The sequence below is a fragment of the Tachysurus vachellii genome, chromosome 12 (assembly GCF_030014155.1).
Source record: "Tachysurus vachellii isolate PV-2020 chromosome 12, HZAU_Pvac_v1, whole genome shotgun sequence".
Classification (NCBI taxonomy): domain Eukaryota; kingdom Metazoa; phylum Chordata; class Actinopteri; order Siluriformes; family Bagridae; genus Tachysurus; species Tachysurus vachellii.
Genome location: NC_083471.1, coordinates 23070829 through 23085226, shown reverse-complemented (window position 1 = coordinate 23085226; position 14398 = coordinate 23070829). Strand labels below are relative to the sequence as shown.

The 14398-nt window shown below is 40.0% G+C and overlaps 1 protein-coding gene across 2 annotated transcripts; it reads right to left on the bottom strand.

Moving 5' to 3' along the window:
• Positions 1-268: 268 nt before the first annotated feature.
• On the bottom strand, positions 269-13999 carry top3b (DNA topoisomerase III beta). 2 transcript variants are annotated; one of them, XM_060883798.1, is made up of 18 exons: positions 13809-13999; positions 13665-13756; positions 9618-9749; positions 9292-9398; positions 9113-9187; positions 8816-9012; positions 8339-8495; positions 8104-8217; positions 7935-8025; positions 7150-7304; positions 6889-6994; positions 6648-6794; positions 5712-5885; positions 5287-5415; positions 4474-4623; positions 4078-4178; positions 2354-2555; positions 269-838 (listed from the first exon to the last, which is right to left on the bottom strand). In XM_060883798.1, the coding sequence occupies exons 2-18, from the start codon at positions 13732-13734 to the stop codon at positions 360-362; spliced, it is 2586 nt and encodes an 861-aa protein (XP_060739781.1). In that variant the 5' UTR covers positions 13735-13756; positions 13809-13999; the 3' UTR covers positions 269-359. The 2 variants fall into 2 exon arrangements, with proteins under 2 accessions (XP_060739781.1, XP_060739782.1); XM_060883799.1 differs by lacking the exon at positions 13809-13999 and adding an exon at positions 13787-13801.
• Between the last annotated feature and the right edge of the window lie 399 nt (positions 14000-14398).

The following is a 14398-nucleotide window of genomic DNA, read 5'->3' as shown; positions in this document are numbered from 1 at the left end:
ATGTGGGACTCATCTATATCTACCACATCTGTAGTGGATGTGTGAGAAGCACAAGGATTTTGACTGAGAAAACAAAATGAGAAAATTCTTACTTAAAAGTTAAGTATATACGTTCATTTCCGTGATAATCTCTTATACACTACAGAATTGGTGGATAGACATTTGTTTGGAAAAAAAAACAACAAAAAAAAACAGTGTATTCCATTGAACTCCTTTCAATTTATCAGCAAAAAAGCTCCATGAGAAATAAAGCTCACAGATCATCAACCAAGTGTAACTAAAACTTTATTTACTTTTTTCAAGTTCCCCGTCCTCAGAACAACTTCCACATTTGCCTGTAATACGCTATACGTACATTTTTATACAAAGTATGCAGCCAGGGCAGCCATTTTGTCTTTGGGTTTTTTAGGATTGCCCCGTCCTCCAGGCCTCCTCCCTCTGCCCCTCCCCCTTCCCCTCCGAGCCCCGCCTCCTCTGTGCATAGGATGCCGCATGGTTGCATGCTTGAGCTCAACAAAATCCTGGAAAATGGGATCGCAAAAAACACAGCCGGTGTGTTGAGTCTCTCCGTCGGCTAGAGGCGAGCGTGCTTTATGGAAGTCTACCATGACCAGAGAAGCATCACACGACTCGCAGCTCTCCTGAGAAACTTGTACCTTATGGGCTTGCTCAAAGAAATGTACCACCACACTGCACTTGTTGCAGGCCATGCGCCATTTAGGGCCAGAGTTGGGGTCGAAGACAAGCACGCCTGTCTCACACTCCACACACTGACCAATGCCGAGCGAGTTGAGAGAGTGTGGACAGGAAGGGTGGGTGCACTCGTTACAGCCCATACCTGCAGGACAAGGAGAAGAGAGAGACAAAGTATGTTGCCGTTTCTTGTTAAAATCATCTGATGAGTAAAGTAATATGTATAAATTTTTTTTCCTTCTGTCAGACCCAGTAAGAGCCATGATGTTAGTGTCTGTAAGTCTCGCTGATGGAGGTGCGGCCTTCGTGGTATGACCTCAGTGTCTCTCAGGCACAGTGAAGGAGGTTTGGCTTATTTTCCTGTCAGTCTCATTAAAGGAAAAGTGGCAGTCCCAGTAAGGTATAAAGCCTTCTACTTAATAAAACCAACACACATTTCCAGATAGAAGTAAACTGTTTGAACATCAGTGAACAGCATCTTGTATTACACTGTAACAGCTCTAAATTAAAACATTAAATCACTGACTACTTTACAGAAACAGCCCTGAGTTAGCTTCATGTTTCAATAAGCCCGTTGTGTATATACACTGTACTGGCCAAAGTTTTGGGACGTCTGCCGTTACACGGAGGGTTTAATATGGAGTTGGTCGACCCTTTGGAGCTATAACAGCATCAGTTCTTCTGGGGAGGCTTTCCACAAGGTTTAGGAGTGTGTTTTATGGGAATTTTTGACCATTCCTCTAGAATCGCATTTGTGAGGTCAGGACTGATGTTGGATGAGAAGGCGTGCTCACAGTCTCAACTCTAATTTATCCCAAAGGTGTTCTATCTGGTTGATGTCAGGACTCTGTGCCGGCCAGCCAAGTTCCTCTACACCGAACTCTCTTATCCTTGTCTTTATGGACCTTGCTTTGTGCACTGGTGCGCAGTCATGTAGGTACAAGGAAGTGGCCATCCCTAAACTATTCCAACAAAGTTGAGAGCATGACATTGTAAAAAATGTCTTGGCACAATGCAGTCAGATAAGTACCCTTCTCCTTGCAACCGCTAAACCCAGACTCGTCTATTGGATTGCCAGACAGAGAGTCGTCAATCCACTAATCTAGGGTCCAGTGGCAGTCTGCTTTACACCACTGCATTGCACTCTGTGATGAAAGGTTTGGATGCAGTTACTCGACCATGGAAACCCATCCCATGGATCTCTCTACTCACTGTTCTTGAGCTAATCTGAAGGCCACACGAAGTTTGGATGTCTGTAGTTAATGATTCTGCAGAAAGTTGGTGACTTTTGTGCACCCTGCCCCTCAGCACGCGCTGACCCAGCTCTGCGGTTCGACGTGGCCTACTACTTTGTGGCCGAGTTTCTGTTGTTTCCAATTGCTTCCACTTTGTTATATTACCACTAACAGTTCACCTTGGAACATTTTGTAGCAGGAAATCTCACAAATGTACATATTGCACAGATGACAAGCTATCACGGTACCATGCTTGAATTCACTGAGCTCCTGGGAGAAACCCATTCGTTTAAAATGTTTGTAGAAGCAGTTTGCATGCCTAGGAGCTCGATTTTATACACCTGTGGCCATGGAAGTGATTAGACCTGAATTTAATTACAACTTTTGGCAATATAGTGTATTTTGAATTTGTAACTTTTCATTACCTTTCTTCATGTCTCTGAAGGGAGGGTTGCCGAAGCAGTAGGGACACAGAGGGTAGCTCTTCCCACGGGAGCCCGATGTCCACAGCACCAGCTCGAACTCGTCCAGAGGACACCTGAGCTCCTTGTAGAGTTTGATGGCTCCATTCTGGGGCAGACTGTACGTCTCATCACAGTGTGAACAGTGCAGACGGCTCGGCTTGGCCTGGGACAAAAACACACATCACATGCTGAACTGCCTACATACGGAACATTAGTAAAGATTAGTAAGAATACGCAGGCACAATCTACTGCATTATTATACTGGATTTATTTATTGTAATAACAATATTAAAATATTTATGTCCATGTTTTTGTTGGTTATTCAAAGTATTCAAAATTATTTATTTATTTAAAAATATTACCATCACTTTAATACTTTATACTTCAGGACACTAGACTTTAGGACTCAAATGTTCATCATTCCGGCATGATTTGACAAAAAGTAAAACTAAATAACTGAATTAATAAGGTCATCGATTTTAAAAGGTCCCCAGTGACGTCAATGCTCTGCGATTATGTCTAACGTCCGTGTCTGAGTTTAACGTCACTCAGTCGAGTGCGGCACTTAGGAGGCAAATTAAATCATTAAACATCTTTTTAATACATGTAAAGAGAAGACTGAGGAGCATTTATGATTAATTTATGAGTTTAAAAATAAAAATAGAGATGTAGTGCGTGTGTTTATTCGTGTCAGAGTGAGACTGTAGTTGGAAAGTTCAAAAAACGTCCATGCATCATTCATTTCCACTGCTGAAGGTCATTCAGAGGCTCATCAATGGAAGCAGAAAGCTGTGTAACGTCATCCTGATTAAACGCTCGACATTAATCATGTGATCAAAAAAAATATAGCGTCTACTTGCATATATAGCATGCGTATATATATGTACATATATACACACACTACATAGATCAATCTTATTTGGGTAATATAAAAATATAATTAAATATTTATTCATAATTAATAAACCACTGCCTGGTTCAATTCTCAATTCCGATTGGCCAGAGTCACCACTGTATAAGGCTCTGGATTACTGATCAGAAGGTCGAGGGTTCGTCAGCGTCAGGCTTCCTCTGCACTCTGAACTCGGACCCCGACTTCCTAACAAGCCGAGGTTTCGCTGAAGAATTTCCATGCGCTGTAAAGTTCATGTGAAAAATAAAAGATTCTTTTCTTTTTCTTTCGAAACAATAGGTTTATATAAATGCGCTCCCTCTCATACCTTACTGTTTCTATAGTAACTAATTCACAGAGACTTGTACGGTGAACGCTTTACATAATCTTAGTATAATAAGAAATTTACTGAGGAAAAAAAAAAATCTATTATCTGATGATTCAAAGTTTCCCAGATGAAGTAATAACTTTATTCTTTCTTCATTTTTCAGAGATAGAGATAGAGAGAGAAAACACTTTTTATTACTGATGTGAATTTATTCAGCTTTATTATCATTATACACTCTTTATAATATTATGTGACAATACAATACAACTCTGATTGACGTTAATGTTTGAGTTTGACGCTAAAATTTTGTCCATATACTTTAAAATCTTTCAATTGAATTACAGATTTTTTTCCCTCATGTATCTATACACTGTTCTACAGAAATGGACAAATTAATAATATGAAGAAAATAGTTCGCTGAATCCAGAAATGGCTAAAATAAGTCATTAGCGGCTCTGTACAGACCTGAATATACTTCATGAAGCGGTGACACTTCCCACAGCGTGAGAACGGCTTTCCTGAAGCAGCGATGGGGGAGAAGGACACCTCCATCAACTCGTCCATACCTGAGCAACACGGAAAGGATTAAGAATTAATATTAGAGATGACGTGACATATATATATATATATATATATATACATACACACACACACGCGACTATATATTCACTGCATTGTAGATATTAATCAAGCTTTTTGTATGAATGTGGCTCTGATGTTATCAGTGGACCAATAGACTCAAACCTGTCACTGCGTTCAAAACAAGCAGCACTGCATTATTTAGATAGTTAAATGACATTATTACTTATCTATAATGTAAAACCTAATCCGTTTGGGATGCAATCCAGTTTAATCACTTACCTGCAATGGAATCGACAAAGTAGTGGAACTTCCTTTTGAAGATGTCTAGTGTGTGCTGCAAGACTTGGTGGAAGTTCGCTTTGCCCAGAGCAATAAGAGTCAGTTGCTTCTCTACTGCACTGCGGATAGTGGGCAAGACCAACTCCGCATCTAAAACACACACACAGGCACATTTACATTTACAGCATTTGGCAGACACCCTTATCCAGAGTGACTTACATTATCTCCTTTTTTTTTATACAGCTGAGCAATTGAGGGTTAAGGGCCTTGCCCAGGGGCCCCAACAGTGGCAGCTTGGTGGACCTGGGATCGAACTCACAACCTTCCAATTGGTAGCCCAACACCTTAACCACTAGGCTACCACATGCCCACACACACACACAGAGTAAAGGAAAATCCAGACATCGAAGAATCTCCAAGAATTTATTAGAATTGTTTATTTATTAGAATTTTTTTTTTTAATTTTCTTATTCAAAATTCAAATAATTGCACCTTAGCAAGTAAAAAAAAGAAATCTGAAAGTATTCAAATTTATCTAGTATTTCTGGCAATAATAATAAACAAATATATTTCTAGACATTTTTACGTAAGTGACGGATTATTATTATTATTATTATTATTATTATTATTTTTTTAAAGTGAATTAAAATGCGTAAGATGATCTGAAAACAGGATGATTAATAATATTTAATTAATAATAATAATAATAATCTTATAATAAGTAACATTAGTTACAGTTGCCCATCAGATAATTTCACTTGATATTTGATGTATATGTATAGGTATGAGACCATCCCATCATCCGTCCCTCACCTATCTTGTAGTAGCCGTGAACCAGGACTATTCCCAGATTGGTGGGTTTGAGTTTGCGTCCGTTCTCCACGGTGACGTAATTCCTCTGACAGATGTTATTGATATGAACGGGGATACTAGCATCAGTACCTGTAAAGGAACAAAAGAAGAAAAACAACACGGTTAGAAATCAATATACTTTTCCAAATGATTCAGGACGCTCACCGGCCACTTTATTAGGAACATATTAAATGCTATGGACGTCTACTCATTTGCATAAGAATTTAAAACAATGCATGAAAACAGGTCCAGAGCTTCAGTTAATGCACACGTCAAACATCAGAAAAATGAAATGATGTGATCTCAGTAACTTGGCATACAATGACAGCAGCAGGTCTATTGTAAAACTAAATCTTTATCCGTTCAGTCTTTTCCTGGTCTCTCACCGATGCCGTGTTTCTCCATAAGTGTGATGAGCTCGGCCTCAGTTAGGTAGTCGGGCGGGCTCGTCTGCTTCTCCAGCAGTTTAATCTCATCGACTGTAAATGTGTCTCCTTTCTCACAGGATGGTAAAGCCTCCTCGAGAGGAATACCCTGCCATGGCATCACCTCTGTAAAACCTGGGGGGGGGCCGTATGAGAGAGAAACAGACAGAGAGAGAGAGAGAAAGAAAGAGAGAGAAAGAGAGAGAAAGACAGAGAGAGAGAGAGAGAGAGAGAAAGAAAGAGAGAGAAAGACAGAGAGAGAGAGAGACACACACAAACACAAAGAGAGAGATAGACAGAGGCAGAGAGAGAGAGAGAAAGAAAGAGAGAGAGAGAGAGAGAGAGAGAGAGAGAGAGAGAGACACACACAAAGAGAGAGAGACAGAGGCAGAGAGAGAGACAGTCACAGAGGGAGAGACAGAGGCAGAGAGAGAGACAGTCACAGAGAGGGAGAGGGAGAGACAGAGGCAGAGAAAAAAAGAAAAACAGAAAAAGGGGGGGCAGTATGAGAGAGAAACAGAGAGAGAGAGAGAGAGAGAGAGAGAGAGAGAGAGAGAGAGAGAGAGAGAGAGAGAGAGAGAGGGGGCCAGTATGAGAGAAAAACAGACAGAAAGAAAGCGTGAGAGAGAGTCAGAGAGAGAGAGAGACACACAGAGAGAGAGAGAGAGAGAGAGAGAGAGAGAGAGACACACACAGAGAGAGAGAGACAGAGGCAGAGAGAGAGAGACAGAGAGAGAGAGAGAGAGAGAGAGAGAGAGAGACGGAGAGATTTAATCATTATAAAGTCAAACCAGAGAAGATAGAAGTTAATTAGCAATTAAGTTGCTGGTACAATTCTGTGTTCAACTTTTCAAAACTCAACAAGTAAATATTATACTACTACTAAATCTCACACACCTGGTGATATAAGTGTTTTCCCGGTACAGGTGAATCCCTCAGTACTGATCTGGAAAGCGATAGTAGTCTGCAGATACTTGCAGTCATGACTGACTGTGGCTATGAAGTGACGTGTGATGTACTCGTACAAACGCCACCCATCACTGCCTGCAGAACACAGTGTTAATACCTGTACAGTAAATCTGTTCCACTTGCCATAACATGGTTATACTGTATGTATAGTGTAGGTGTGGATTGGTACCCAGCTCGGTCTCAGTAGCAGCTCTCATAGGGGTGATGGGAGGATGATCTCCTGCATCCGCACCTTTCCTAGGTCGATTGATGCCCTCAGCAAGAAGAGCTCTCACCTGTTATTACATTAACATTGCTGACAAAACTGATCAACAATGGGGCTTATCATAAAACTCTTTTCGCTTTATATACAGTATACATATGCGATCATTCTTTTGTTAGTAGACAGTAATGACTGTAGTTTGGTAATTTTATGCTTGATAAGTCTCACCGTCTCGGACCAGTAAGAGTTGTTGGCCTGCTGCCTTAGCGTCGCCTTGAGGTCAAAGTTCTCAGGGTAGTGGGTGGTCTCAGTTCGAGGGTAACTAATATAGCCCTGTGTGTACAAGCGCTCGGCTACCTGCATGGTGTGCTGAGGACCCATCCCTATACACACACACACACACACACACCATAAAAACACAGATACATGCTTGAAACTGTAGTAAAGCTAATATAAATATACGGTATAACTCCTGTTTAAAGAGTCAGTAGACAAAATTCACAAAAAATGATGCGCTTATGTCACTTTGGAAATACTATACATGCATCGTAAACTTAATATTTTTAAGCAATGAAAAAGAGAAAGAGAAAGAAATATTCTACAGAGACTAAATTGGCTAACAGAGCCAAGACATGCAACTCTATGGAAATCAATTTCTAGGAAAAGAAAAACAAACAAACTTGATCTACTTTAAATTTTGTCCAAACGTCACTAAATGTGTAACATCATCATCTGAGAGATGCTCAGCCTGTATGTTGGTTATGTGAGTCTTAAAGAATCTGATTCGTTTAATAAATAATAACAGATTAAGCGGTCGTGTGTGTCCAGGTTTCTGCCAGAATAACGTTTTAATGTATACATGAAGACGAGGTCCCTGTTGACTCATGGCACCGTTACAGCAAAATGTTTTACAATTTTTCTTGTCTGTTTCAGTCTTAAGTTATAAATAGTTACATATTGCAGCTTAAATACCTTTGTGCTGGAAAGTAGTGTTACTTTACGAGGCTCCTTACCCAAAGCAGAACTAGCCACTCTTAACATCTCCACTGTGTTCAAGGCCAGAGGTCTCTGCTTGGCTTTCTCTTTCTTACTGACCGACTCAACCTGAGAAACAAGATGCTTGTCTTAACAAAACGCTCAAAGCATTTTCATTCAAAGGCAGTGAAGAAACCGAGGACACACCAGAGCTTCTCTTGCAGACTTTGACATGTTGACGAACATCTGTCCGATTTCTCGGTCAAACACCCGAACGCGATCCCAATCCAAAGTGATCGGACTCTCCTTGCCTTTAAACACCTGTGTTTAAAAAAAAACCCCAAATAAAATAAACACACAAAACGACTCATGAGTAATAAGAAATTGTCCATCACTGATGCGGTGTGTTCTTGTTACAGGTAACCATGATCTAGACTCTGACCTTGGCCTGGATGACCCAGTATGTCTCAGGTTTAAAGGACTGGATCTTGTCATGACGCTCCACGCAGAAGCCCAGCGTCGGCGTCTGGCATGGGCCGAAGGAGATCAGAGAGGAGTCCAGGTTCCCGTATTTTCCCTGGAAATATTTTGTTTGGAATCTGAATAAAGGAATTAGAGTGGAATAAGAACGAGTATTGAATTAAAATAAATCTGATAACAAGCAGAAATGAAAACAAAACGAACCCTTAATTAATATGTCAGTGGAAAAGATGGCTTTATTTTTCAGATATACACCAAGCAACAGGAAGAAATAACCAGCTTACTGATCAAAGAGACCTTAAAGTTTAGACCTTACAGGTTAAAAATGGTAAATACTTGTATAAATATATGCATACAGAGTGTGTGTTATATATATATATATGGACCATATTACTGACTTACAACAAAGCATAAAAAAACTCGGTGTACGAATGTGTACCGTGTGAAAGCACAGCCAATCCGAAGGTCCAGTTCCTGCCGTGCGTCCACAGACAGAGCCTCGTTCTTATTGGGTTCTCCCAGCCGGTTCATAGCATTACAGATGTCTGTGTCTGTGATGGAGCTGAACTTGGCTCGGTACACAGTGCGCTCGTTACTGTAAGGCTTATTCATCACCGGCCGGATGGCATCCAAGACCTACGTCACGAAAAAAATAAAAATAAAAAAATCGATGTGTACTTTTTGACTCGTTTGCTACATAACGAATGCGATTCTCATTAATTTTACTGAGACAGACCTCAAAACAGATGTTCTCTCCTTCTTTATCACAATCCAGCCACAACACAACATAGTCACAACCTTTAGCTTCAACCTAGAAATGAATAAAGGAAATATAACCAAAAAAAAATATAACACTCCTCGGTACAGTGAATACTTCAGGGTCTGTTTTTATATATAAAGAAAAGAAGGAGGCACCTGCAGAAATTTGACCATGCTGAGTTTAGGGTTGGCTTCTTTCTTCTCAGTCGGTGCTTTACTGAAGAGCTCAGCAGGATCCACTTTATCCCAGTTATTGTATTTTCCTATTATAGATAGTGTACAGATGAAGATCTCATGAAGTCTGAAGTCTTGAGTCTAGTTATTTGATATAAGCCGCACTATGTGGACGTTTCTCCATGACGACGATGCACGGATTAAAATGCTGCTACAAACGCATGATAAACTTTTTGAAGAATTGGGTTGATTCTTTTTTTCTTCTTCTTAAAATCACTATTATTAATATACAAAGATAAAAGACTTGCCTGTGAAATCCAGACTCATGACATGACCGCAAACTGATGTCATCTTAAAGCGCACGTTTTGGCCCACAAAGGATCCCGTGTACTCGTGCACCGAGCATGCTCCGTTCAGACCTTTACGGCTCGAACAGCTGCCTGTTAAACACAATACGAACAACGTACGCTCATTTGTCTGCATTTCAAGCATTTTCATTTAAACTATTGGAATTATGAATCAATTTTCTGTAGATTTTATGGTGAACTGAAAACCTAGGGTCATCTCAAGACACCCGTCCTGAAATGATGGCAAATTCTGTTGAACTCGTCTTTCTGGAAGCCCAAAAACTGAACGTGCGCCTGTTTTGTGCCCAAGTTCATCACCCGATGTCGTCATCATGTTGCACTCCACAGTGGTGGTGGTTAATCACTCAGAAGAACGTAGACACTCGGGTCTTTAAGTATTTGTAGTTAGTTTATAGTCCATATTTTTTTTTTTTTATGATTACAAGAACTTCTTGTAATTGACAATCTATAATCATTCATACAATATCTATCCTCCACCATCCCCTTCCCCATCACTCACTCCATCAGTCTAATCTCAAAGCGGTGGATGACGCTGACTAGTGGTTACTGGTTAAATGTTCTTTTGCTACGTCTCAGTCAAGGACGAGCTTCTCGTTTGCATAATGAGGGACAGTAAGTGACATGAGCATCATCCCTGCCTCCCCTGGGTTACCTCAGGTCCTCAGGTGGGTCCTATTCAGGACAGACAACATAAAAAGGAAGCTCAAGCGCTCAAGCCAGGAACCTTAGAGAGTCAACGGCATCTTTCTTACATCTCCTCTACAGAACATCATGCAACAGGTAAAAGTCTCAGTATTAACTCGAGCTTTCCTCTTGAATGCAGGCAGAAAACTTTGAGACGGATTTCAGGATTTTCTGACGCTTCTCTGCAGATCAGGAAAACCAGGACTGCGTTTACGGCATTTTAAAAGTCTCTTAATCTTTCATATGTAAAGCATTTAAAAATTAGAATTTTTTTCTTAAAGAATTTTTTACATTTTAGATTTATAAATGTAAAGAATAATTTTTTTTAATCACTTTCACCTAAATTGTTATTCTGACCATCATCAATATCATCGTTCAGACTCTTCTCATCTGCTTAGATTTTATTAATACCTGTTTAACTTTCTTTTTTTTTTTTAAGTACTGTTTGCATTTTGTCAAGAATACTGCTATATTTTGTACAAAATATATTTATAAATATAATATTATTTACTAGGAAATATTTTTATTATAATTTTTCTGTTTTATAGTTGTTTAAAAAAACTCATTTGACTTAATCCTACACATGGACACATGCAACGTTAGTAAATTCAATTCTGCATGAAAGGAAACCTGTGTGATTCATTCTCAGTGTCTCTCTCGCCATCCCTCCATTTGTCTCTCTCACTTCCCCCTCCACTCTCTCCATCCCTCCATTTGTCTCTCTCTCACTTCCCCCTCCACTCTCTCCATCCCTCCATTTGTCTCTCTCTCACTTCCCCCTCCACTCTCTCCATCCCTCCATTTGTCTCTCTCTCACTTCCCCCTCCACTCTCTCCATCCCTCCATTTGTCTCTCTCACTTCCCCCTCCACTCTCTCCATCCCTCTATTTCTCTCTCTCACTTCCCCAACCGCTCTCTCTCTCCCTCTCACTTCCCACTCCACTCTCTCCATCCCTCCATTTGTCTCTCTCTCACTTCCCCCTCCACTCTCTCCATCCCTCCATTTGTCTCTCTCACTTCCCCCTCCACTCTCTCCATCCCTCTATTTATCTCTCACTTCCCCAACCGCTCTCTCTCTCTCTCTCTCTCTCTCTCTCTCTCTCTCTCTCACTTCCCCCTCCACTCTCTCCATCCCTATATTTCTCTCTCTCTCACTTCCCCCTCCACTCTCTCCATCCCTATATTTCTCTCTCTTACTCCCCTCCACTCTCTCCGTCCCTCTCTCTCACTCTTACTTCCCCCTCCACTCTCTCCGTCCCTCTATTTCTCTCTCTCTTACATCCCCTCCACTCTCTCCATCCCACTATTTCTCTCTCTTTCTTACTCCCCTCCATTCTCTCTGTCCCTCTCTCTCTCTTTCTGTCTCTCTCAGCTCTTGATTCTCCTCACTCTGACCCTGCTGATGTTGGCACCGAGTCTGTGCAGCCCCGCTGTGGGTTGCTCTGTGGACGAGGCGATCTCTCCTTCCTGCATCCCCACATTATCCAGTTTCTACAGCCAAGTGAGCGACCTGCCCAGACACCTAAACGAGCGCAGCCTGGCAGCATGGAACTATGTGTGAGTAGAGCAACAGAATCGGCTCAGGCTCAGTTAGAGGAAAACACCAGCCATAAGCACGTTATAGATATTATTATTATTGAAATAATTCAGATGTATTAAGTGATTCTCTGCTAATGTGTACCATCTCCGTGTCTGTTAATATACGACATCATGTCGCACGCACGTGCCCATGCAGCTTTCAGGCAACTTACAGACTAATCAGGTTTTTTCTCTTATCTTCAGCGAGAGGATCGATATGGACCGTGTGCCGCAGGTCATCCATGAAGCCGTGTGCCTCGCGAAACACACCTGTAACGGCGTGGACAGCAACCTCAGTGTGGAGAGCATCCCGATCTCCATCAAAATCCCAGTGCTCAGGAGAAACCCGGGATGCCTTCACCACTCCCTGGAGTTTGAGTCGGTTAACATCGCCTGTTTATGTGCAACAGCGCGACGGATCTAAACTTCACCTGATAGGCTTTTATTTTATTATTAGAAAGCCGTCGTCCTATTGATCAAAAAAGCCTATTGGTCAGCCGTAATACTCATGTAGTGTCTGTCAGTGATATCCTGAAAGCTTGTCAGAATATTCATGAATAATAAAGCATGAAAAATAAAATTAACTTTGTCTATAGATTTTTTTTAAAGCTTCTATATGTAATAATGTTTGACATGCACATGAGAGTGAGAAGTTCCCATGTTAATAAAATGTTTTTCAAAAGTCTAAAAATTTAAGCAATTCCATCAAATTGCACGACGAACGTAAGAAAATGTGATGTTAACGTGAATTCTGTATTATTTTTATTATTTCTAATTAAAAAAAATATCAATGTTCTATTACTGGCAAATTTAAAATAAAAAGAAAGAAAAAAGGAAAGAAAGGAACAAAATAGAAAGAAAGTAGTCGACTCCTCAAAACCCACATATGTTATAGCGCAAAAGTGCAACAAAATAAACGCAGTATTTCCTAAATGTCGCAATTTCTCCCTAATCTGCACCACAGAGCTCCGTGAAGACGTACTGCGTTAAGGCTGGAGTGGAATAACTTGAATGTTCTGCACAGAGCTCTGACTCTGACTCGACTCCACTAAACAGCTTTGGGGTTAAAACTAGAACCCGATGTTTTCTCACTATAACGAAGTTCTAGGGCTTGATGGTCAGGTGTATACATACTGTACGGCACCATAAAGTGAGTTAACGTATTCCTGCTTCAATGTTTCATCGGCGCAGATATGATCATTACAATTCAGGTGTGTGTGTGTGTGTGTGAATGTATGTATGTATTCATGTGTATGTATGTACAGTATATGTATATGTGTGTGTGTGTGTGTATATATGTGTGTTTTTGTGTGAGCGTGTGTGTATATATTTGTGTACATGTGTGTGTGTGTTATTTTAACTCATTTTACTTAAAGAAATGCTGAGGATGAATCAACATTCTGTGCTAGAAAGAAATCAGCCTCAGCTACTACAATCCTGATGTAGTGAAGTTTATAATAACGACCACTTGTAGAGCTTTTGTTCTTAGTTTCACAAAAATATTCTGTAAAGTTGAACCTTTATTTTAACTTAGTTTTAGCTTCAAACACAATAAGGTCTTTAAATCCTGCTAGCACATTTACACCAACCAGCTCTGTATAAAACCAGTAATACTTACCTTTACTGTAAGCACTAATATAATGAGTATAGTTGTAAAAAAAAAAAAAAAAAATATGTTCATTTATCAGCTTTTTTTCTTCAGGTTTTTTTTTTTCTCTCACCCACCTTTAGAAAGGATTTTGGCGATGGACTGAGCCAGAGAGGGCTTTTCAGCCACCATCAGCACTGTCTTCATCTCTGCACTAGCTAACAGCTAACAAGCTAATAGCTAACAGCTAACAAGCTAATAGCTAACAGCTAACAAGCTAATAGCTAACAGCTAACTTAACTTCTCACAGAAATACATCCAACTGAGATTAATTTTGCGTCGAAAATAAAATAAACTAACGTCGGTTTTCTCACAGGATTTATATCTTGAACCTTTTTTAGTGCAAATTATATTGAAAATAGAACGATATTTTTAACCGCATTGGAAATCATACTTTTCTATTTCCGGGTCACATTTCGACACAATAAAAGTCCTATAACCTACTTGACGCAAAATGGTTTTTTTTTTTGTTTTTTTTTTTTTGTTTTTTTCGAAAACATTTCTGGAATGAAGCACAGTAAAGGTTTGAATAAAAAAATATTTGATAATCATAGCTGAATGCGTCTACAAATGTTTATTGATCTACTTTGGTGCTTAATTTAGTTTTCTGGCATCCCTCTATAACAGGTCACTGGTATAATTATGACTGATCTAGTGTAATAAAAACACTCAGTTCTCTTTCTAACTCATTTAAATTCACAGATACAGGAAAAAAAAAGCACATTCTGTCCATCAGCAAGCTTTAAGTGACTTTAACACTGTTTAATTTGAAACCATTTCAAATTCAGTCATAGTGTTGTCAAGATTTGAC

What these genes read in the sequence shown, in the direction of transcription:
- top3b (XM_060883798.1), bottom strand. Translation starts at nt 13,734, where the DNA reads ATGAAGACAGTGCTGATGGTGGCTGAAAAGCCCTCTCTGGCTCAGTCC. An exon ending in GCATGGTCAAATTTCTGCAG is followed by an intron (nt 9,188 to 9,291) that starts GTGCCTCCTTCT and finishes ATTCATTTCTAG; the next exon opens with GTTGAAGCTAAAGGTTGTGA. An exon ending in AGTCTGCAAGAGAAGCTCTG is followed by an intron (nt 8,026 to 8,103) that starts GTGTGTCCTCGG and finishes CTTGTTTCTCAG; the next exon opens with GTTGAGTCGGTCAGTAAGAA.